Source organism: Larus michahellis, chromosome 9, assembly GCF_964199755.1.
Source record: "Larus michahellis chromosome 9, bLarMic1.1, whole genome shotgun sequence".
NCBI classification, from domain to species: domain Eukaryota; kingdom Metazoa; phylum Chordata; class Aves; order Charadriiformes; family Laridae; genus Larus; species Larus michahellis.
The window spans coordinates 16,332,205-16,356,467 of NC_133904.1; the positions used below are offsets into that span (position 1 = coordinate 16,332,205).

Consider the following 24,263-nt stretch of genomic DNA (forward strand, 5'->3'; position numbering starts at 1 on the left):
AGCTAGTTCTATTCAAAAGCATATCGCTGAATCTTTCAGTGAAAGAAAAAAGTTAATTGCATAATTTGAAAAAAAAAAAAAAGTCTTAAGAAATCCTGCTGCCTGTGTCTAAACATTTCTTCTACTTGTATTGATAGAATAATACTGTGTGAAGTCACTGCATAATCATAGTTGCCACAATGTGTGTATTCTTTCTTGAAGGCGTATATTAGCTTCTTGAATTATCTTACTAAATTGAATAACAAAACTACTTGCTGAAATTATTTAGGTTCCTATTCAGTCAACAGGATTAGCAATTGCCAAATGGTTCTTCTACAGCTTAAAAAAAATAAAAAATGAAAAACCCTTCAGCCACTGTGAACAATCTTAACTTAAAAGATTATAGATTAGGAAAGCTGTAATTATATTTTTCTTTGAGTAGAAACATATTTTTTAGGAATGGTGCAAGGGAATAAATACTAAAAATATTGAAATAAAAACTGAAAAATTTGGGAGAGGCAGTTTGTGGATACTAGTCACCAAAAACTTTATAAATTTCGAACCCCAGTGTCTTCATTAACTGATTGATTGCCTTTGTATTGTAGACACAGATGGAATACAAGGCTTTCAGAATGATAGCATTATCGTTGTATAGAAACATGCCAAAATACAGTATCAGTCAGGATAAGTGGTTGCATCTTTAAATTGCATTACGCAATTACATATCCTATTGTGAATAGTTTGACCTTTTAATATTTTTAAGCTGAGGCATGGAGGTAGGTAAATTTCTGAATAATTAAGAGATTGGTATGATACTCCAAGAGATTATGAAATGCTGCTTTGGTAGTAACATTGGCCATTTGAATTTTGTCTCTTAATATGCTCTTACTCTGGTCTTTATACTCTTATTTTACTCCATAATTATAATTCAGGTTATAAAACAATGCGATCTCATTAATTTGATAGAGAACTTCAATGATGGTATTTATGATCAGTCAGCTTCAGTCAGGAAGTGTTCATGGAAATGTTGAAGTTTTGAGTGTGGAATAAACTTAACTTTATTTTTGGGTTTTTTTTAGGAGACTATATTCTTGATGCCAAACCTAAAGAGATATCTGAAATTCAGCGTGTAAATTATGAGCAGGTAAGGAGCTGCTCCTAAAACATAACTGCTTATGTCTGAAGGAACTAAAATTTTTTTTTTTCTCACCTAAGGTTTATCATCTTGTTCAAAACCAGAAGCATATGAACAATTGTTTGTGGTTGGTTTTTCCTTTTTTTTTTTTCCCCTTAGGCTTGATGTAGAGTATCATTTATACATAATTCCTGTAAGTGAAAGAAAAATTTGGTATCTATTAACACAAGTAATGATTTTTTTTTTTTGGCTGCAATAAGTTTAGTGAAGAAATTTTGGTTTTATTGAGGAATTGTAACAGGGAAGTACAGATGAAGTAGATAACAGGGTGGTTGCTCTTTGAAGTCTTCTACTGTGCGTCCTTCAGTGTGCTCGGTTGTGTGATGCCTGCTAGACTTTCTCTGAGGATGTAAACTGAGCAAGAAAGAGATCTCTGTTCGTAAGTTGTGATGGACAAAAAGAGGTTGATTCCATATTATGAAAGGCAGTATTATTTGCACTGACCACTACTTTTATGTCATCACAGAAGTATTTCTATGTTAAAGATAATACTATTAGTTTAAAAAAATATTGATGTATCGTATATTATCTTGGAGCAAATTTTTCAAGTTCTGTCTGCGGTCACAGCTGTTTTTTTGATTAGTCATGGAAAAATGATTTGAATTTATTATAGGTGTTAGGTTTCAAGATAGTTCTAATTATTAGGTCTTCTTTTCTTGCTCTCATTCAGTGTTGGAAATTAAATCAAGTGTCTTGGGATAGCTGAAATTAGAATGAAGATTGAATGTGGATTCTTTTAATGATAATCCAAAATATGACTTGTATCCAATTATATGAATTATTTTTGTAACAACAAAATTAGCTATATTTTTTCCATACAATTTCGTGCTATAGAAGATTATAGCTATAATGAACTTAAAGGAGGGTGATGAAAACTACGTACCTGGTTAAAGTACAACCTCTATGGCATTCTTGTGCTCAGCTATATGGGTTTACTATGTAAATGTCACAGACACTTTCCTTAAATATTTAACTGTACAATTTTAAAGAAATCTTCTCTTCTAGTAATGTTTTAAATGTACCTGTACATGCATGAGTGATGTCACCTGTGAGGGAAAATGAAACTAATTAGGCAACTGAGTCTTAAAAAATTATAATGTTTCAGAAGCATTGGAACTAAGTCTTGGTGTTAATCATAATTTTGTGTTTATCTTGTCACACAGGTAATATTCTTTGCCTAAACCAATACATTTTCTTATACAAGAAATTCAAGTAAATTTTACAGACAGCTAGATTTGTAATGCTTGATTTTAATGTAATTTCAACATCATGAAAAGATAACTCCTTTCAGCTGCAACTTTCTTTTTTTTTTTTAACATACTTGAGGCATTTAATTAAGTATTTGAATGAAAGTTGGATTAAAAAAAAAGAAAAGCACAAGTTCTAATGCACAAACTTAAGAACAGGTCGCCCAGGGAGGTTGTGGAGTCTCTGTCCTAGGAGATACTCAAAAGCTGTCTGGACGTGGTTCTGGGCAGCTGGCTGTAGGTGGCCCTGCTTGGGAAGGGGATGTGAGCCGGATGACTTCCAGAGGTCCCTTCCAAGTTCAACTGTTCTGTATATTTATATCCTCGCTTATTTGCATTCATTTTTTTTAGAAGCTTGCGCTTTGAAGGCACGGAAATAGCTAAAATAGAAATGATACTGTTCAAATTGCAGTGAGAAAGTTCTGCGGTTTTCTGGACAGTTCGATGTATTCCTGCTTTTTTACAAAGTAAACACTACAAAATAAATGCCACTAAAGTCTGTAGATGTATGATCTGAATTTGTGGATGGATCTGAATTGTGAATTGCTATAGGCTTTCTTCCTATTCATTTAACGGAGTAACAGTATAGCATTATTTCTTCCAGAACACCTCTGGATAGGTTTTCATACTTGATGTCTGGTCCCTATTAATGAAATTAACTTCTTAAGTAAGGCGGTTTGGTTTGCTATTATAAGGATAAAAACTTTAAAAAAATAAAAAAGTCTGAGCCACATCTTGAGAATTACTTACAAAATCTCGCTAAATTCTACATCTTGTGACATGGCAAAATTGTCAAATGGATGAAGCAACATGTAGTAAAGTAGTGGGAGCTGTTACCTTCCTGGTAATAAAAACTTCACGCAACAGTGCAGTTAAAGGGCTACAAGCAGTAACTCTCTCATTCATAGCAGCTGCTCTCAAGTGTAGGTACTGGATAATGGTCAGACAGTGTTTTATAGCTATGCTCTGTCAAGTGGTTTATAAGCTTTTCTGTGTAAGCTTCAACTCTTCTGAGAGTTTAAACCTGCTTAGTAACAAGGAAGTATGTCTGTTTATCAACTCACTTTAGGAGTTTTCAGAAGTTGGATCTAAACTGAAATTACTCGAAGTAGGAACAAGCTTATTGTTCTACTGCTTTTTTATTAAGAAAAAAAGTATGCTTAAACTTGCATACCAGTAAGAGGAGTAGCTTAATTGCTTTGGCTAAAATGCTGAGGTTGGTGAACATGAAATTTTTGCTATATGTTGTAATAAAACCATGCTGTTGCACATGTAAGGTGTTGTGCAAAGATCTGTAGGCAAGACTATTCTATATATGTATGTCTGCTTACACAATTTTTACATACAAGTTGTGTTTTAGAATTCTGTTGCATGCTGAAAGATAGCTAAAATGTCTTCCAAGATCTAGTTAACATTCATCTTTCCAACAGATGCAAAACTGTGCTTAGAATTGGATCATGAAATATTGAATGATGTAGCTACTTCACTTAGCATGTTTACTTAGTGAGTGTTGTATGTTTTAATCGGTACATTCTTTACAATACCAAGTTTCAAGGTGCATAGACTGTTTTCTTAAACTGACTTCTTAAAAATCCTAAGGTCTACCTTACATTCTAATATACAGGCTTGTGTTGGCATTCAGCTCTGTCAATGTATCCATTAATGTGCTGCAGAACTGAATGTTCAATTTAATGTAGTGGTTATGTTATTGTTTATTGTTATTATTGTTTAATGGGTCCAGTTACTTGTAATTTTCCTGCATTTCAGCAAGTTGCTTTTAATTTGATAAAATAATTCATTGCTGTGTACCCCACTTATGCCTTGCTAGCCTACCTAGCTTCTCAGTAGTTTTCCTACTATTCATCCTTTAGTCAGTCATCCTTATTCGCAGTTTTTTGTCTTCCCTTGTTGACTCTATTAATTGTGGTTCTTGCCATTAACTGTCTTATTATTAAAAGACTCCACAAAGGTAACTGTCTCTAACAATCAGTGGTTTTAGCTTGTGAATCTTTTCTGTCTCCATCTCCTTTCCAATCTGTATTTCTGTTGTCATGCTTTTTTCCCCATTGTTGCAATTCTGAATTCCTCTTAGGCAACAGAATATTGCAAAACTAAGCCAAAACCCAACAACAAAACCCCAAAGAAACAACAAACAAACAAGCACCTCAGTTTCCCTGAATCTTTTGCAAATGCTTTCTGATCATACTCTTTGTGGATTCTCCTCACTTGGTGGAAAAATCTTTTTCCTGCATGCCAAGAAACTTACTTGTCTGTTGGTTCAAGAGAGCTGTTTCACAAAGCACTTCATCTTTGGCTTAACTTTGCTTTGTGTGATTGGATCTTCATAATGTGATCCCCTTAGGATTCCATTGGGATCACTACTACTCATGACTTGTTTCCACAGTAGAATCTACAGGCCATTTAAAGGTATGCCCAAAATAAGATAGCAAAATTTTTTTTTATGGAAAAAAAAAATGAAATTCTTTATTGTTGTTCACTACTTCAAGTACTGAACCCCCAAATTGGAGTTGGCAGGTAGATCTGCATAGATCTGTTTGTTTTGTTTATTCATTATGTGGTGGCAAGTACTGCAGCCTGACCCATAACGCAGGACCTAAAAGGGGAAAATAAACCTCAGGAGTGTCCCGTAGCAATTCCCTTATAATCCAGTGCTTCTTGCAGCCATCTGGCTTGTGGCTAGGGGGAGTAGAGCTAAAAGAAATAGGAGCTGCCTAAAAGCAGCTTATGAGTATAGAAGAAGAAACAGTCAGATCCAGTTGATTGGAGGGAGAGTTCTTATTTTGCAGATCTCTTCTGGCACAATGAGAATGAATAATGTGAGTATGCATTGAAACAGTTTTTTAGCTAATTTCCCCTTTTGTAATTTTTTTTTAAATGTTGAATTGATGAGTGATAAATGATGAAGGGTTACAGTGGTAACCACCAAGTGTACAAAGCTCTATTTGGTCATCTGTTTTTTCTTCTTTCTGCTGTCAGAATATGAGCGATGCAATGGCGATTCTACATAAGTTACAGACGGGTCTGGATGTCAATGTGAAGTTTACAGGTGTACGAGTATTTGAATATACACCTGAATGCATAGTGTTTGATCTTCTCGATATCCCTTTGTACCATGGATGGTTAGTGGACCCTCAGGTAAATATTTTTTTCAGTAATTCAAATAGAATATAAATTATTCTGAATTTTACTGGGGGAAGGGGAGATGTTTCAGAATTTTAGCTGAAGTCAATGATTATGGTAATGGATTTTTCAAATCTAGTCAGAAAAATTGGATTTTCTTCAGAGAGGAGTGAATACAAACTGTACGTGTTTTTTAGTGTGGTAACTCTGCAGAGATTAGGTCTATAATCAAGCTAACTTTCAAGACCTTCTGTGCTGAATTCATGACTGTAAATGAAAATTTTTCTGAGGGAGGTAGGAGGCTGCCAGATACGGCGTCCAGTCATTGTTTTTTGAAAGCTTGTTAGGGAACACTTGGAAGGAATGCAAGGTTACTTTCCTCCTTTCTTTAATTCTGATTTGCTAGTCACTGCTTTTGAGAACTGAAGATGTTAGAACCAATTAGAGAACTGCATCTTTAACAAACATATAATTTGGTTTTAATTATATTATTTAATAAACAGTAAACCGGTACTGTTTACTTAGGGTGAAACTGGTGAGTTTGGCTGGAATAATCTGCCTCAGGTTTTTTCTTTTCATGCCTTGTTCGTGAGAGCTGCTGTTCTCTTATCCCCTTGGGCTTTCCCCGGCCCAACTGAGCTGGCTGATGCCCCATTCTCTTCTCTGTCCACTTTAGCAACAGCTTTTGATGTTAACTGTTAACTTAAGGATTTAAAATGGGATCTGAGACAGCAAAATGTGTAACGGTCTGGGATAAAACTTTTCGGCCTAGTATTTTTAGGGGGATAATGTCCTCTCTTTCTCAAAACTCTTCTTACTTTGATATGAATAACAGCCATAGGCTTACTGTTGTGTTCTATTCCTCACAAAGGCAACTTCTCTGTTTTATATGCTGTTCCTTCCTGCTCCAGGTTGCTGACATAGTAAAAGCAGTTGGTAACTGCAGTTACAATCAGCTGGTGGAGAAGATAATTTCTTGTAAACAGTCAGACAACAGTGAACTGGTTAGTGAAGGTGGGTAACTTTTTTTTTTCTATGCTTTATCAATCTACCCTATCAAGTCTTAGTTACATGTTTTGTGTGTGGGTATGTAGAGCTACAAGTGTGAAGAGCTGCGTTCTGTCTGTTGAACTTCTCCTGGGCAGGCAGACAGCACTGTGCTTGTCTTCTAAACTTCTCTGGGGCAGTTTCGAAACCAAGGATCAGCCTCGTTCTCTTGATCTATTAAATATACTTTGAAAAAGCTGGAGAGAACTCTTATGAAAAGGTATTGTGGGCAGCATTCAGATTTCAACTTGGCTATGTATTATCTCTTACAATTAGAATATGAATTATACACTACACGATGACAAGGAAAAAATCAGTAGTAGTAGAAACCGATATAGCATTTCTGAATGTGAGAAAATTTAGAACTTTCAACTCTTTTCAACATTTTCCCGTCTCTGGATGCGTTCCCTTAGATTTATGGCAATACGGAGGCATCTTAGTAGGAAGGAGATAGGGGAAAATATTACTGTTGTAACCAGATCTTATATATTAGGAAGTATGTAATAGACACATATAACAGTATGTGTTGCTTTTGTAGGATTTGTGGCTGAGCAATTTCTAAATAATACAGCTACACAGTTGACATACCATGGACTGTGCGAGTTGACTTCGGCTGTCCAGGAGGGAGAGCTTTGTGTGTTCTTCAGGAACAACCATTTTAGCACCATGACCAAATACAAGGTATATTCAACATTTTTGTCTTTACTGTTGCACTTTGTGTTCTTGTTTCAAATTAAATCTTGTTTTTCCCTTGTCTTGAAAGAGAAATAAATTCCATTTTTTTTGTTGTATGCAAGTATGGCTTATGGTGAATGTAAGGTCTGTAGCAAATGTTACTTGTGAATTATTGTGTTTTAGATATCAGGATGCATTATCAGTTTAAAACTTCTTGTAGCTCTTCTCTTTATGTTCACTTTACTCCCTGTGTTAACTCCTTTCGTGGTTATGTATAATGACATACATTTCTTACATTTTTTACATGGCTCAAATTTACTTGCAGTTTGTGATTGGCAATGATCAGCTTCATGAATTTATTTAATTTCTTGTTTATGAGGATATAAAAACTTTTTTTTTAATGTTTGGGCTGGTACATAAGTAGCTCCATCATGGTGTTCAAAATACCAAGCATAAGAAGTTGAGATGAGCTACAATATTGGTTCCCTTTGTTAGGGAAGAGCTTTTTTTTTTTTTTTAAAATCTGAAACTGGGGAAGCAAAATGGTGAGAATTTGAAAGGAGTATGCCAGGATATGAAAGCAAATGACAACTTGGTTAATGCTTCTGGGACTCCTTCCTCCATGGAATGGAGAATCTGGCTTGGCAAGTTTACAGTTGTTTATGGAACATCTTTGCCTTCACTAAGATGATAGTGTATTTTTATGTTTTTGACTTGGGTAGAAGGGGGTGGCACGGTCAAGTTGTCTCCTAAGATTTAATCTTTCCCTTCTTTTCAGTGATAAAAGTGAACATTTTGAAGTAAACTTTTCATTGGTTTGCAATGTCAAATAGTACTTAGACTTAGACGCTTCTCTCAAACATACATATGAGTTTTTACCTTTGTATAGAACTCTTGAATTTATATTTTGGTTATCTCTTATTAAATAAGACTTTAATTTCATGTACACTTGCATTTATTAATAATGGTAATAAATGCAAAAAAAAAAAAGGTGTAACATACAAAAATGTTAAAGAACCGCTATATGGTAACATCCTGTACCTCATGTGGATGACACTGACTTTTCCATTTGGCAGTACTAGGCCTTTTTTCTTCCTCTGTCTGTTAATCTTGACTGTCAATGCTTGTCTTTGGCGTTTTGAATAACTATGTATAAGCTGAGCTAAAGTTCTGAGTAGTCCTGATAAATAATGATTAACTCTACAAACAGGTAACACATTTGGTTTTCTAATAGCTTCTTGGAGCACATCTAAGATTTGTTTTAAATCTATGTACATTGATACTCTTTTAAAGCAGTAGGACAGATAAAAGGATCTTTCTCCATTCTCCCTTCCTCCATTTTAAAAAAACAAAAAGCAAACCAAAAACCTATGGGATATATTTGTTTATGGTCAAAACTATAATGGTTATATTTCCTGATGAAGCTCATTTATGTCACAGTTTTAAGAGGTATAGTTTTGTTTCTCTCTATTTTTCTAAATTTAGCTCTTGCAATAGTTGGTAGTAGTTTGTCATGCAAGCCTGCACATTGTTTTATGGTTGCTTTCATTATGGAAAAAACCTCAACCTCAAAACAATTTTGTTTTAAAAAGAAAAATACTAGGAAGTACAGATGTACTTTCTCGGTACAAATAGTACCTAGAGGTGCAAGAAACCTTTTTTACTTTAAGGGATATTCCAGATAAAACACTTAAATCCTCCTGGAAATTATTCATTTTTGTACTATTATTTTAAAATATAAAGTATTCTTTGTACTAAATACAGTCAATGAGTATCACTTTGACCTTATGAATTGTAAATACGGGATTTTATTTGTAGAATGGAGACTGCTTGTCATCTTCTGCAGCCCAGTGTTAGATTAAAGGCCAAAACCTGGTGCGTGTTTGTCAGTGCTTTATCACCTTCATACTTGTAAACATATACTTCTCAGTTGAGATCCTTTTTCCTTAAAGAAATAAAATGCAATACTTAAATGAGTTAAATATCCTTAACCAATATTAATAATTCAGAATAGGCTAAAGCAGTGAATAAAAATCTGTGGCTGAATTTTAAGTGTAAGAACTAAATCTAAGTCCTAAGAAATACTAAATCAAAATATTAGAAGAATAGTATTATTTGTTAGTTGTGTATTGAAGCTTTAGTGCTTCTGAGTCACTATGGTTTAAATCTTGTCCTTTTTGAGAAGTCTTAGACTTCTGAAATGCTAAGTTTTGGAATATGGACCATTATTCTTGTGTTTCATAGTCATGGTGACCTCACTTGCAGCTGGTGTTTCCATGTTATCTACAGGCTTCTAGTGCCTGGGGTTGTCACCTTTAAACAGCGGTGTTCATTTTGCCTTGGATTTCTGGTGAGTGGTACACTACAGAATTTGACATCTTAAGAAATACTTTCAATAAAGACAGAAATTCTTTAGTAATTTATTTTTAAAAGTCAGTAGTAACCTTTCTGTCTGTTTCTATCCTACCTAGCTATTTGCAATAGCTGTACGCCTAGGTAGTCTTTGCTAGCAAGGAAGTCAGAAATAGGCTTGTCTTGGACTTCTAGCCAAGATTAGCTATCCAAAAATCTGTGGACCTCCAGGACACTCATACAAGAGTGCCTAATGCATTGTTGTCGCAGAGCTGAGATTTTTCAACTGCTTTTCTCTTTCCTGTTACCAGGTTTAATGCTAGCTGTGCAGATTTATGATGGAGTTTCTTTTACTTCACAGTTTGAGCCGTAGTCACAGTAGCTGGACTCTGGAGAAAAGTCCATCAACTAGGAAAACTGAAGACAGAATGTATGCCAGAAAAAATGAAGGTGTAGAACTTTTAGGGCAAGAATTATGCAATTTGTTTGTCTTTCTCTAATATTGCCCTTCCCTCTCCCCCCTACAAACCAATAAATGGAAACATACAAACAAAACCGTTATGAAGTTAAACAAAAGGGAATTAAACATATAATAAAAGTTGGATATGTATAATAAAACTTGTGTATTTTTAGAAACATTTTCGCTTTGAATAATTAGCAAGAATTTATAATGAAAATCCCTTAGGTACATTAGGCTGTTTAAGTATCATTATAATGAAGCCAATACTTAAACTTCTATTTGGAAGCTTTTACTTACAGCTGATACAGTGACTTGTACACTGGGGACATTTGTGAAGTTCAGTGGGGTTTTTTGAGGGCCGATACTTTAGTGAAAGGACTTGGATTTCAGTATGTTGTATTTCAAAGAAAGTAGAATGTAGGTTGATCTTAACTGCAATTACTGGAGGAAAAAAAAAATACCAAAAAACAAAACCAAAAAAACAACCCCAAACCCTCCTCTCCCCCCAAAAAAACCCTCAAAACAGATCGCTAAGCTTTTTCAAAGGAAATACAGAAACCTGTTCCAAATTCTTATATGTTTATCTTTTCTAGAATCAGCTTTACAGTTGAGGAGCAGGTGTGAGTAATTTAAGAAAAATAAATACTTGGTGATACTGAAATAATTCAAAGAGCAAAATTCATAAATTGGAGACATTTTAAAGTGCAATATACCAGTTCTTCTAATAAAGCAGACAAATGCAAATAGCCTGAATTCTGCAGTATATTGCTGCCGTGCAACAATTACATGATTGTGATTGAGCCATTTTTAATATTTGTGGTGCTTTGTTGAGCAGATTTAATTTTTTAAGTTGTATTGGAGTTCTTCCCACATTCCATCTGGTGAGCTTGTTTTAGAGACAATAGATATTTTCACTTTTTAAATATATTATGTAGCAGTGCTGAGGGACATGGTTTAGTAGTAACTTGGCAGTGCTGGGTTGCTAGTTGGACTGGTTGATCTCAAAGGTCTCTTCCAACCATAATGATTCTGTGTCATTCATGAATGACCTGTCATTCATTAATAAGGGATAATCTTGTGGATATTTTAGAGTGGAAATTGGAGACATGGAGATTGATAACATCCTTTGTGTGTATAACTTGAACTACCTGGTTTTTAAGTCTTTATTACAAAGAGTTTGCAGTATTTATTATTTGCCACATAGTGTCAGTTTAAAAATAGAAGATTTACTAACACTGACAACACTTTACCCAATTATGCTGAGTTTAGAGTGGCCTTCCATTGTCAGATCAAAGGATCTTCACCTTGCTTTTGGATTGCTTGTATTAGAGGGCTGTTTTACTGAAATGAGTTATGTGAAAGCGTGAATAAACAGTATTCTGAATCCCTGTCTCTTTGCTTTGAAAATGTTTTCATAGGCTGCTGTTGCATAGTGGCAAGAACTCCTTGGAAACATTGGGCATACTAGTGCCCAACTAGTAAGATTGTTAGACTGGTTAATCTACTCACGTGTCTTTGTGACACTTTGTGACCAGTGTCTCTATTGACTTCAGGGTATCTTTTTATTTCTTTTTTTTTTTTTTTTCATGGATAGTAAAGGAATTTATAAGTAGAACTGGAGTGACTCCTCACAAGCATGTGCGCTTTTTTTTTCTCTTAAATGCTTCTTTCAAGACCAGAAGTGGAATGGTTATGAACATACAGCAACATTATGAATACCTGCTATAGATTAGGGAAGTATCAGTGTGGTTCTATATACTGTAGGCAAAAGCCTATTAAGTCTCTGCTAGCAGATATTTAAAAGGCATTTCTACAGTAGTTATGGAGATGAAGATAATACTTTGGGCTTTGAGATGGACAGTAATAGTGAGAAGTTGTATTAGAACACTTTTGAAACTTTATTATTTTTAAAAGGGTATTTGACTTACGAACAAGAGAAAAAGCAAAAGGGGGAAAACGTTTTTAGTTCATTGTATTTGGAAATATTTGTTGCTGTCTTGACATATTCGAGTTCAATTCAATATATGGACACTTCTCAAAGTTAATCTTCGGGCCAGTAACTATTGTGCCATTTTTATGTATCTTCCAAATTCCTGACTCTGGGAATAAGAGTTAAATGGAAAGGGCTCATTCAGTACTAATTTTTCCAGTTTAGAAGCAGCATTCACTTTAAAATCGCTGAAGTTGACGAGTAAAGTAACAATAGTAGAAGAATGGTGGCAGAGATTTTTTTTTTCAGAAACTACTATGAAAAGTTTTGAAGTAATTTTCATCTAAAGACTTCAGTGGTTTCTAAAGTAGTCGCTTATTCTACTTCCTGTCCCTTTAATTGCATATTAGTAGTCTTGGCTCATGTTATTATACAGTAATCATTTTCAGCAGTTAAAGATGTTGTTTGTTTGTTGGGGTTTTTTTTTGCCTTTGCTTTTCATTGCACAGATAATAAATACATCAAATGATAATTCCCTAGATCAAGGAAAAACAGGACTGTAAAGAGGGGATCAGTTTGGTAAGAATACGTTAGTTCAGTTGGTTTTTCCCACGGATGTGACTGTAATACAACCTATTTTCTTTACTGAAGAGTAACAAGATGCTCATCTGTTTGGACTTCTGTCTGTGTGTTGCAACTGTCTTTTCTATTTTATAAATGTTAGGTTTCTGTTTCAGAAGTCAGCATAGACTTTTCTTCAAATACAAAGTATACCTCATAGCAATAACTGCACTTTTTCCTTGGGATTTTAAGATGATGTCTTGAGTTTGACATAGTAGAGGCGATGTATATAACTTCTTAAAAATACATTTAAATATTGTTTCATTTCTTAGTAAGTGTATACTTTTAATTCTGGGGGTTACTCTGAATCAAATGGTATATGCTTTTTTAAAAAATTCTTAATTTTCTCTAACAGTTAAAACATTCAGATAGATTAGACTAATCTCAAAATAATAGTACTTGTTCATGTCAAAATAAAACACCTTCATAAAAATCAAGGGGTCTGATCAAGAAGTCCAAGAGAACACTTACGTAGACTTCAAAGGATAAGGCTTTTAAAATGTTTGTCTTTACTTTATGAAGCTGTTGGGCAGGTGTTTGTTTTTCCTTTTCAGTTTTCTAAACTGCTGGAAACTTGGTAATTGGCAACAGAACAAGCAGTTCAAAAGCATTAATTTTAATTACTTAATCTGGTCATGAAATTAACCCAGGAAATGAGGTCTTGTAACCAGTAGCATCACCTGCAGCCTACATCTCTGCCTTTCAGAGAGGGGGTTTTTGTGCAAAGCAGAAGACTGAGAGATCGTTCTTCAGGAGAATAATCTTGCTTTTATCCTTAACTTTATTTCAAGCTTTTTGTATGTGAAATTATAAAATCTTGGCATTGGTCTACAATATCGGGATATTGATTCTCAGGGTAAATAATTATTCATAACTTTATTGTAGGCACGGTTTACCTTAACAGTTATGCACTCAAGACTTTCTTTCATTGTTTTATTCCCTATTGATAACAGTTACTAGTAGATATTCTTGCTGTATATTATCTGCTAGTATTTTGGGGAGCAGCGTTAACCCATGAGATACTGTATTTGTTTAAAAAAAAATACATTTAAAAATTAACCTAAAAGATAAGCCGGTTATACTTTAGAAATGGCCAGTTAAGGTTTTATGAAGGTAGAAATACATTTATTTTGTAGAGTATGATATTGTTCTGGGCAAGGTGTACTTGAAAACCATACTTAGGTACATTTGTTAGCTTAATTGCATGACCTTAGTGTGCTGATCATCCTGTTCTAGCTTTAACCCTGGTTAGAAAGGAAATGCACAATCAGGACCATGATCTATTAAGTAAAAAACACATTCTGTTTTTTACCTTTTTTAAAGCTTCCGTCGTATTTTTTTTAGTTCAGTGTAAATAAATGTTTCTACACTTAATAGTTCTTACTGGTTCTGTCACTGTGAGCCCTCTTTCCCCTTCCCTCCTTGTGTGTTGCACTGAGTGAAACTGGAAGTTGTCCAATTATTACCAAAAGTTACATGAATATTAGCAATATTATGAGAGTCCTCTGGAATCTGTTTGAGTTTTTTGAGAAATTCCATTAAATTATACTAATGTGAAGTAGACATCAGAGCACTTGATAAAAAACAGAGAGAGAGATGACTTTGGATCTCTGATCTGTGCTTTCCTGTTGTTCTTCCACTAAAGGGAAAAGGAACTCCGTCTCTTCACAAGTACTAGGGAGCCTGTGTGTGTTGGTTTGCTAGGTTTTGCTTAAGTGAAACAGCATGGTTTTAAACTATGCAATTGGTATTGGAATTGTATTGTTTAGGTAATATGGCGATACGTAATGCAGTTTATTGCCTTTCCTCAGGGAGCTGTATTAAAATGTTTTCTTTTTTAATTTACTCCGAGATGACATTTTTTAAATCAGTGTTCAGGTATAGTTCAGCTGAGGAAGTCTTAAAAACAGAAAGTAAGAATGTGAATTTTATTTGAGATTGAAACCATTCTCTATTTCAAACAATGTTAGCTTTAAAATATCTTTGAATGACAGATACTAGATTCTAATCCCATAAAGGTAATGGTATGATTTAATATTTGTGTGTGAAAAGTTCAGTTTACAGTAGCTGAGAGATTATGAAAGCATTAACATTTCCCTATTTCAGTATTATTATTAAGCTACACTGCTTATGAGCTGTTTAAAAAGTAACTCAAAATGTATGGCATAATAGAGGGAAACTTGACACTCGCTTTTTTCTTTTTAGGTTTTGTTTGAATCTAAGTAAAATTTAAAACGTTCAAATACACTTACCTTAAAGATTGTTATTTGATTTTTATTTTTTTTAAAGACTTCTTATATATAAGATGCTGTAAAATAGGTATTCTGTGCAAATTGGAAATGTGACATTTTTTCCTTTTATTTTCTTTGGGTGATTTTTAAGCATCAAAAGTAGCGTTCAGTTTTCACATGGCTTCTGAGGGAAAGATGATTCCTTAGATCATGTTACGTGATCAGGCTTGTTGCTGGCAATTGTATTTATGTCTGTGAGCCCACCTGTGCTGGGGTAACTGCCATTCCAAAGCTTGAACATACAGTAGTGTCCTTTGTGGGTTTTTTATCTGTTCTGTTTGGCTTTTTGTATAAGTGCATATTGTGGTATTAGGGAATATTAAAACAATCGCCACACGTGAATTTTCAAATAATGTTTTTGTTATGTTGTATGACCTACCAGCCGCAGAAAGGATGGCTGTAAACTGAGTAGGATTGACGAGATCTGATTTTAATTTCTGCATCTCTTATAGACAGTCTTTTAATGACTGAAGAGAAATCAGTAAGCTAGCTCGGTACTTGTTGAATAGGGGCGATGTTTTCATTTTTTGCCTGCTCAGCCTATTAAATCATTAGAATAGGAGCTGCCTGTTGTGTTTTGGTACATCTTTAGCACAGTCATCTTTGAGAACCCTTTGTGTGCTGCTGTACTACAAATAGCAAATTTTCGTGGATGTCACAATAAACTGCTTTGATTTTTACAGCTAGAACACTGCAACAAGTTTTGCATTGAATATCTTGGTCTGGTACGTTCAGTAATACTAACGGAAGCTTCAGTCTTAATGTGCTGTATGGTCAGTAATAACATTCTTGCCTTGGAGTATAATTCTAAAAGGGTAGGATAAGATTAAAATCTAATTTAACGTGAAATTTAAACATGGATTTCTGTGCTGCTTTGCTGTCCCTCAGTCATGCAGCACCATGTCCTTTTACGTGATTTCCCTTTGATTTCAGCTCCTCTCCCATTCCTTCAGCCTAAGCTTGCATTTCATCCTTCCTGTACCTTGGCTTCTGTACTTGTTAGGATTGTCTCTTTCACTCCCAGACCAGCCAGTTTTATAATTTCAGAGTTTGAAATTGAGAAATGTGGCCTTGTGTAACTGTAAAAAGGCTGAAATGCAACCAAATCAGTTATTGGTGACAAGCGATAGTAAGAATCTTATTTTGTTGGGCGTTTTATTTTTATTTTTTCAATTGAATTCAACCTCAAAGTCTAAGATGTGGTCATTTTGAGGTAATGCCTCTTGGATTGTTTGGAAAGATCCCCTTGTCTCCAGATCTTGCCTTTGGAATTTAATGTCATTTGTCCTGGGATTTAAAATTTACATTGCCATTCTTGAACTATGCTTCCTAGGTGTGTTTCCGAAGAATTATCAAGGTACATATTCATGTTTTATATTAATTTTTAGTCAGTATGAACTTTCGTTAATCATGAAAAAATTACAAGATGTAATACAGAAATTAAACGTGGCTGTTAATTTAGCAATCACTACTAGTTTGTGGTGGTTTAATGATGTATACCGATTCATTTGAATTTTAAACTTGCTAAAAAATCTAAATGAATGTTTTACTGGAATGCAACAGTTGCATTAGCTGATTATTTCTGCTAATTATATCAGATTGTAAAAAATATTTTTTTTAGTTTTACAGGTTTTCTTTATTCTTCTGCATAGGGTCAGCTTTACCTGCTGGTGACAGACCAGGGCTTTCTTACAGAAGAGAAAGTTGTCTGGGAAAGCTTACACAATGTGGACGGCGATGGAAACTTCTGTGATTCTGAATTCCACCTACGGCCTCCGTCAGACCCTGAAACTGTCTACAGAGGGCAGCAGGATCAAATAGATCAAGTACTGGATTTCTGCTTTTCTGTTGTATTTTTCTTGTGACTTTTATTGTGTCGCAAGTTTGCTGGTGACTATATATAACAATTAGTACTAATTTTTAGTCATATCTATGTATAGTGTCCCTGCTCATTGCAGGGGGGTTGGACTAGATGACCTTTAAAGGTCCCTTCCAACCCAAACTATTCTATGATTCTATGCATATATGGGACTATAAAAAAAAAAAAATTAAAAATCTGTAGATACTTAGGTTGGGGTTCTCAAAAGTGCTACTTTGAAGTATTAGTGTAACTTCAAGGAAGGCAGAATAAGACCAATCGGGAATAGTTTGGAAAATCAGATTTTAACCCCTCAGAATCCACTTCTGCAAAGAACTTAGGTGAAATGTCACATCTGCCTTGTCTATGGAAACAAACAGCCCTCTGAAACTTCTGCCCCTGTAACAAATTCATTTCAGCTCATTAATACTGTCACAACTGAGCTTTGCCTTCTGATGCCCACCCTGCTAAATGTAGGACAAAAACCATAGCAGACTGTGTGTGACGATGATTATTTGTTATTCTTAACTATATGTAATAGTTTCCAGAAAATGTGTCCGAGTCAGGACTTGCATGTAGCAGTTAACGCCTAAGCACATAGCAAGACCAGGCCCCTTGGAAATCTGATATTCTGAACGAGCGAAATAAGTTATCTTTATAGTATTCATCGTTAATGTTGTTTGAATAATAGGAAAGAAATGAATAAGCAGATGCTTTTGAATAAATTGAAGCACTGTATCTCTTGTAGAATAAATAATCTGGCAGAGATAATGGGGTAGTAATATCTTGAGTTGCTGTCTGGATATATCCAAAACTACCTTTTGAATATTTTCTCCTCTGTTTAGGAGTTAGTGTTGCTTACTGATGTACTCTTAGCACTATTTAGTAGAGCAGGGACAGATACTCTATCAAGCAGAATCAGTGTTAACTAGAAACAGCAAATTACAAAGAGACAGCTTCAAAATCTTTACTTCTCCCTAGAACTGGTATGAGCTGATACTGTCTGTCTTTTGCTGCTGTCCGAGTAATGGAATTTAAAAAAAATAATTGCTTTTATGTTTATAATTAGCTTTTGTGTTTTATATGCTGTGACTAGGCACTGTGACAGGAGAAGTGTTAAGTAGCTGTTTTCAGCCTTTCTGCAGCTCAGGTTATGAACAGGTACTGAAACAAATTCCTGTTTTCCGTGAAGCAAATGTGTTTGAAGCTGAGGCTGGGAGAAAAGTGGTGGTACTGTGTAGCTGCACATGCTGGAAAAATCCCTTGATATGACTTGGCTCTTTTCCGTGTGAAAGAGCATTAATAAATAAGTTTACTGTTTAGGATTATCTGATGGCATTGTCTCTACAACAAGAGCAGCAGAATCAAGAAATTAACTGGGAGCAGATCCCAGAAGGAATCAGTGACCTAGAGCTAGCGAAGAAGCTCCAGGAGGAGGAGGACAGGAGAGCTTCCCAGTACTATCAGGAGCAAGAACAAGCAGCTGCTCAGGTCCAGGTAAGAAAGCATTATTACAAAATACGGTCATGAATTTGAGTGAGGATTAACTTAATAGTTACATAGACACATCTACATTTGTAAATGTTTCAGACTGATAAGACTGGCATTTACACTCTATGCAGCAAGTGACAAGTTGAATAAGGAATCTTAAGAAATACGCTATAATTGTTGGAGTATGCATGCAGATACGACCGTTGCTACCACTTAGAAGGTTAGGCCTGCTTTAAAGTATTTAAATTGGGGTTTCATTCATACTGTTTAAGTGGGAGTGATGGGATGAGTTAATAGGTAAGGTTACAAAGATTGTATTAGCTAATATTTTACATTATTTGCAAAATAGCATTCAAATCGGCTTTTTGATAGTAGTCAAAGTTTTGTCTTTATATCTTTTCTTGGAGAAGTTTGTTGCTTTATATTTTTAGTTGTTTCAGTCTAAGGTACCACGTGAATCTACTCAGTCCTGTTTTAAATTAAGAAACGAACAGTTTCTCACAGTACACCTTTCTGTCCCATCCCCATAAGCGGTTGCATTCAAAATGCTTGGAAAACGTTTTTCATGTACGTGGATATACAAAACTGCTGTATAACTGAATCGTGTGTGCAAGAGGCAATATTTAAGTTAGTGTTCTGGATTCAAGGAGTTCTTAACCACTGCAGACTTTTAAAACTGTTTTTATTTACAAATATGTAAAAAACCATCTGTATGAAGGCTGAATCTTTGATGGTCTGGAGCAATTCAGAATCATTAACTGATGTGCTTGTTAAGAGTGAAACAAGAATTTTGACAATTAAAAATTGTGTTCTGTCCACTGCTTATTGCTTTAATAGAACTGTCAGTAGCTACCTCCCACATAAAGATTTACTACTGCTGGCTGTGGAAAGGCAGAACTGAAGAACCTGCTTAACAGGACTTAACAGCATGCTCATTTGCAGCTATGAATGGATAACAGCTGGAATAGGTGATGAATTAACAAAACTTAAGTTGCCTTTGTATAGCAACCCCTTTGACAAGTTCTTCACTAGCTTCTGCTGTCAAAACTAACGCTTTCACTCTGCAACTTCTGAAATGTGGATTATGTTCTTAAAAAAGAAACTAGGAAAAAATTCAGTACAGTAATATAGAAGTGCCAGAAAATGCTTGAAGCCAAATTTTATTATTAAAACAACTGATCTGAATATGTGGACACAATAGAAGGAACACGCAGGACTTGACGTATATTTTCAACTGACTTCGGTTTTTAGACCTAAGTAGCTATGTGGCAGTTCTGGAGTATTTATATAGAAAGACACAACCTGAATTCTGCTGTTTGCATAATAGTTAAACTTCTGTTTGTGAACTTGAACATAGAGTGATACTTCAGACTGCATGTACAATAACGTTTGTTTTGTTCAACATTTCATTTTTTTCTACATAGCAGGTGCAAGGTGCTGCTTCTCCAGCAAGTGGAAGACAATCTGGGAGTAATGAACGCAAACGTAAAGAGCCTCGAGAGAAAGAGAGAGAAAAAGAGAAGAATAGCTGTGTTCTCTTGTAACAGAAAATGGATTTAGTCTGGAGCCAAGTGCATGTCCTCAGAAGCAAAAACAAGGAATAAAAAGGAAGACAAACCCGTTACATGCCGCCTGTGCCTGATTACCCCATGGATTTTGTTCACGTTTCCAGAGAGGATGGGTGACTTTGTTACAATCATACAGACTTTCTTCAAAGTCATAGTGCGTGCTGCTCAAGATGGAATTCCAAATCACAGTTGGATGCGGCTGTGCTTTGAGTTAGTCATAAGAAATACTGCACCTTGTAGCTGAACACACAAATCATGGCAAGTTTTGTGTCATAGTGACATCCATTAATCATCACATCAGTTAGTAAGCTATTTTATCTTCTACTATAAACAAAGGAGGTGATTGGTTTTGTGTAAGACTTTTTCCTGAAGTCTGTACACTAGCACAACAAAATCCTGTGTTACTTACATGGTATGAAACTATATCTTAGGCTGGGTATAGTCTTCACGACACAAGAGCCCAAATAACAGCTGGGCACTGCCTCCTCGACGTGTCCAGATTTCTTTGCTTCTGGATCTGGTATGTTCGGGTTTTTGAACCCAGATTTATACTGTGTTACTGCTATCATTGCACCTCCTGGCCAGCTTTCTTGCCCCAAGAGTACATGACTTGATAGGCATAAGACAAAAAATTGTCATAGAAAACGGGGCATTTATTAATAAGCAAGATGACTATTGTTTGCTTTTCTTGCAATTACAAACTGGGTATGGCAACTCAGATATTATCAGGGTTAAACAAGTAATTTTATAGGTAACTTCCTTTTCTTTTAGTATTTTTTCTCATGTAGGTAAACTGGACCAGATAAGTTCTTATTTATTGACCTCTCCATATGATAGGTGAATGATGAGAGGAAACTAAGGTCTATAATAATCATTATTCTATGTAAGAATGCAGAGTTAAAATAACTAACTATCTGCCTTTTTTCCAGAAGTACCTTGAACTTTAACATGACGTTAACATGTCCACTTGTATATTTAAGCAGGTGTACTGTAGTTAAAAAACACACTTTTTTGTTTGTTTTATAAACGATGTATCCTTAAAAAGCACACTTCTGAAGGGTGGGAGAGAAGCTAGGCTGCTCTCTGAGGTTGTTTGGCAAGGTGGTCAGGTGTAATATTTTGTTTTTTAAATCACTAATTTAGAATTTTTGGAAACCAGATTTTTCTAATTTATGGGAACCAAATAAACATGTTGCGTCTTGTAGTATTTATAGAATACAGAAAAAGAATACTTGCTGAATTTTGAGGGAACCACAAATCCTCCTCCACTTCCATTAAATCAGTAACAATTACCTTCTTGCTGAACCTTTTTGATAAAAATTTCTATTTAGCAATTTGTAGATACTTTTGAAAAAGGCTGCTTCTCCTGGACAAGTTATGTATTTATGCTCTAAGCCTGGGTAAGTGCATTAGAGTGCGATAATCTGGGAACGCTAAGGCGGCCAGGTGGAATGTGACATTCCTGGTTTCAGGGTTTTGGAGAATGTCTGTAAGAGAGAGGGTGTCTAAACACAGTGTCACTGGTAAAAAGCTGCTTTACAATTATTTCAGGCAGACTTGCTGCAGTGATGGGAAGCAGTCAATAAATCTGTTACAAACCTAGAATGAAAATTAGACAGATAAAGGAAGAATGTCTTATTAACTAAAGGGCCAGTTTGTATTGCTTTTTTCTTCCATGCCTTTTTGTCGTTTGTTTTTTCCACTTTTGTTACAATTTCCCTTTTATAATAATGAAGTAGTGAACCGTAGGAGGTCTCTAATACGCAAACTGTAAATTTAAAAATTTCTCTAGAAGTCGTGCCCAGAAAAGTAATTTTAATACTTAATGTCTGCAGTTCAAGTAATTTTCTATGTCAAGGCAAAGGTTGACATCTTTTTTCCTTTGCAGCAGCCTAACTTCTTCAAACAAATTAATGCGATGGAGGATCACCAACATGACTTACCTACTTTAAGCAGATCAGAAAATATTCCAATAGTGTCAATAACAAAGACTTTAAGCCAGAATGTTGTTTAAAAACATTCTGTTACTAAGATTTTTCCAAAATTGTGTATTTACATTTATTTATTGACCTTGAAAAATAAATATGTCGAGCTAAGTGTTTGTTATCTTATTATTTTCAGTGACAGTATTGCCACTTTAAATTCCTTTTTGAACAAATTTAGCTGGAATAGGCATTGTGGCTATTGAGTATATCTTTTTGCCTGAGATACTTGCTCATATTAGAAGAATTCATGTAACACTTCCAGTTTCAGACAGAAGTGCCTGAAACCTGATATACTGTGGTTACAGTAATATTGTCATTTGGTCACAAAGGAAGAAGAGTTAAATGTCAGTGCTCATCGTGAAGTCTGAACTCCCAGATAATTCAGTTTCTCCTTCAATAAAGGAGTGAAGGGTTTCAGGTTATTTGAGATGACAGGCATGCTATGCAAACAGTTTTCTGTTAATATCCTTTTTTCTTTACAGGTCTTGAAGCTTTGGAAAAAAGGTAAAGAATTCCTGAAATCTAGGGCATTGTTCTGCACGAGTTGAGCTTGGTAGTGGCAAAAGTTACAAGCAGATGAGCTTGTTAATAGTCAAAATGAAACACATCTGGAAGCTTAATTTATACCCTACTGTGACTAACCATTCCAAAAGCAACCGTCACAGTTGGTATTATATGATGATCAAAAAAACAGAACAGAATTGCTTTTATCTGTAATAGTGAGCTTGGAAAACAATATTACAAGATATTCATGGAGTACCAGAAAAATTATGTCTCTTTCTGACTATTCCTATGCCTCTTTTTTGAAGGTCTTATTCTGGCAAAAGGGTACAGATTTATACTTTAAATCTGTTTATACAACTTCGCATGCACATGCTCCAAATAGCTGCATAATTTATATTTGAAAGTGTCCAGAAAAGTAGAGTAGAACTTGTTTTCCACTAGATAAAAGCTAGCACAGAAAACAGAATCATAGATATTTTTTTGTTGTTGTTGCATTGTAGTTGTGAAATAAAAAAAAGCTAAATGCAAGTATTCTTAAAATTTAGCCAAAAATTGAGCACTGCCATAGTGATAAATGTTTTTTCTAAAAAGCACTTTTTAAATGCTCAAATACACTTTTCTTGTGACACTTTTATGGAATCTGTGACTCAACAAAGCAGATACAAAGGAAGACTCTTAACACCAGAGGATGAAATTAGCATTCCTGAAAATTCACTGAAACACAATGCAGAAAAATACACCTTGTAGCTAGCCATCTAGTTAATCTAATAAAGTGTGTTCAGCTTGTCTTCACAGAGTTCTTCTGGTGGATCATGGGCACATGAGCTGAAAGTGAAGCACGTGCTCTGCTGTGTACACTTGCCTTGGGTTGCCAGTCAATCTCAACATTCCTTTGGTAATTCACGTTATTGTCAAATGTTTCTTCAAACTTGTATACACAAGTTCTTGGAAAAAGAAAATTCCAGTATGTAATAAAAGGCAATCTGAGTTCTTGAAATTGAATCTTTTGGTGTATTCAGCAGGAAATACGTGAGTAAAAGGTGAAGCTGATGTACTTTCAAGTGACCCTTTCTTCTTTGCAGCTACAGTAGCTCTATAACCCAAAGCTAGCTCATTGCTTAGATCAGCTTTCTTTCCATTAGGATGCTTATCATAGTCAATTGCTGAAGTTTATACGAAGTACATCCTTAAATACAATGTACTGAATTAAGAGCTGTATTTATTTTAAATAAAAGTAGACTGTTTTTAAGGTTGTAACCTTAAATGGTAGGTGACTCAGGAAATGCAAGTTAATTGATGTAGTATCCTCATTAGAAAGCATATTAGAGAAGAGCAAAGCTAACAAGCCTTAGTTTGGTTGCAATATCATGCTCGCGTTTTTTCCATCTATGCTGTGATAGCAAGACCTTAGTAACAAGAAAAATCTGACACTGAAAAATGTTCCTGTAGTCCAGTGAGAGCGAATGTCACACGCCAGAACTGAACCATTTGCACATTATCTTGTGACTCCGTGCAGTTCCTCTTTTTTCAGCATCCCAGCACTAGTCCGTCAGCAGTGGTGTTCCGAGTAGGAAGACCTGATGCAGTCTCACACAAAACCATTTACACAGAAGTCTCTTTGATGTTTGTTTCCATAGTGTTTCTGTACAGCTGCTGCTGCTTCACAGCTTGTTCTTGCAGTTGTCCAGTAAAAAAGCAACATATTTAAGCTCAACTGTCATCTGCTCTGATGAGGAAGAAGTGCTGTAGGGAAATGCCGAGGAGGAGACAGGCTGGAACATAAAAGTCCCTACACCACCTCTTGAGATTGTTTAGGGGATTTGTCCTTAATTTTGCTGTTATTTTAGACATGAATAGTTGTAGCATGGCATGCAGTGGCCAGATCTTCTTGCCCAGGTAATGACTTATGTCATAGTGGG

General features: G+C 35.2%; 1 protein-coding gene across 4 annotated transcripts in view; it reads left to right on the forward strand.

The window, feature by feature from the left end:
* MINDY2 (MINDY lysine 48 deubiquitinase 2) overlaps positions 1-23,337 on the forward strand; it is a 33,368-nt gene extending 10,031 nt beyond the window's left edge. The window contains exons 3-11 of one of the 4 annotated variants that reach the window (XR_012588941.1): positions 1,059-1,123; positions 5,419-5,577; positions 6,474-6,576; positions 7,148-7,290; positions 16,591-16,764; positions 18,120-18,293; positions 19,712-20,375; positions 22,323-22,344; positions 23,127-23,337. Coding sequence is in view for 2 of the 4 variants with exons in the window: in XM_074599791.1 (XP_074455892.1) it covers positions 1,059-1,123; positions 5,419-5,577; positions 6,474-6,576; positions 7,148-7,290; positions 16,591-16,764; positions 18,120-18,293; positions 19,712-19,831 (938 nt within the window). In the remaining 2 variants the exon portion in view is untranslated. Of the gene's footprint in view, positions 1-1,058; positions 1,124-5,418; positions 5,578-6,473; positions 6,577-7,147; positions 7,291-16,590; positions 16,765-18,119; positions 18,294-19,711 lie in introns of all 4 variants that reach the window. The other 3 variants (XR_012588940.1, XM_074599792.1, XM_074599791.1) reach the window with 3 other exon arrangements.
* The last annotated feature ends 926 nt before the right edge of the window (positions 23,338-24,263 follow it).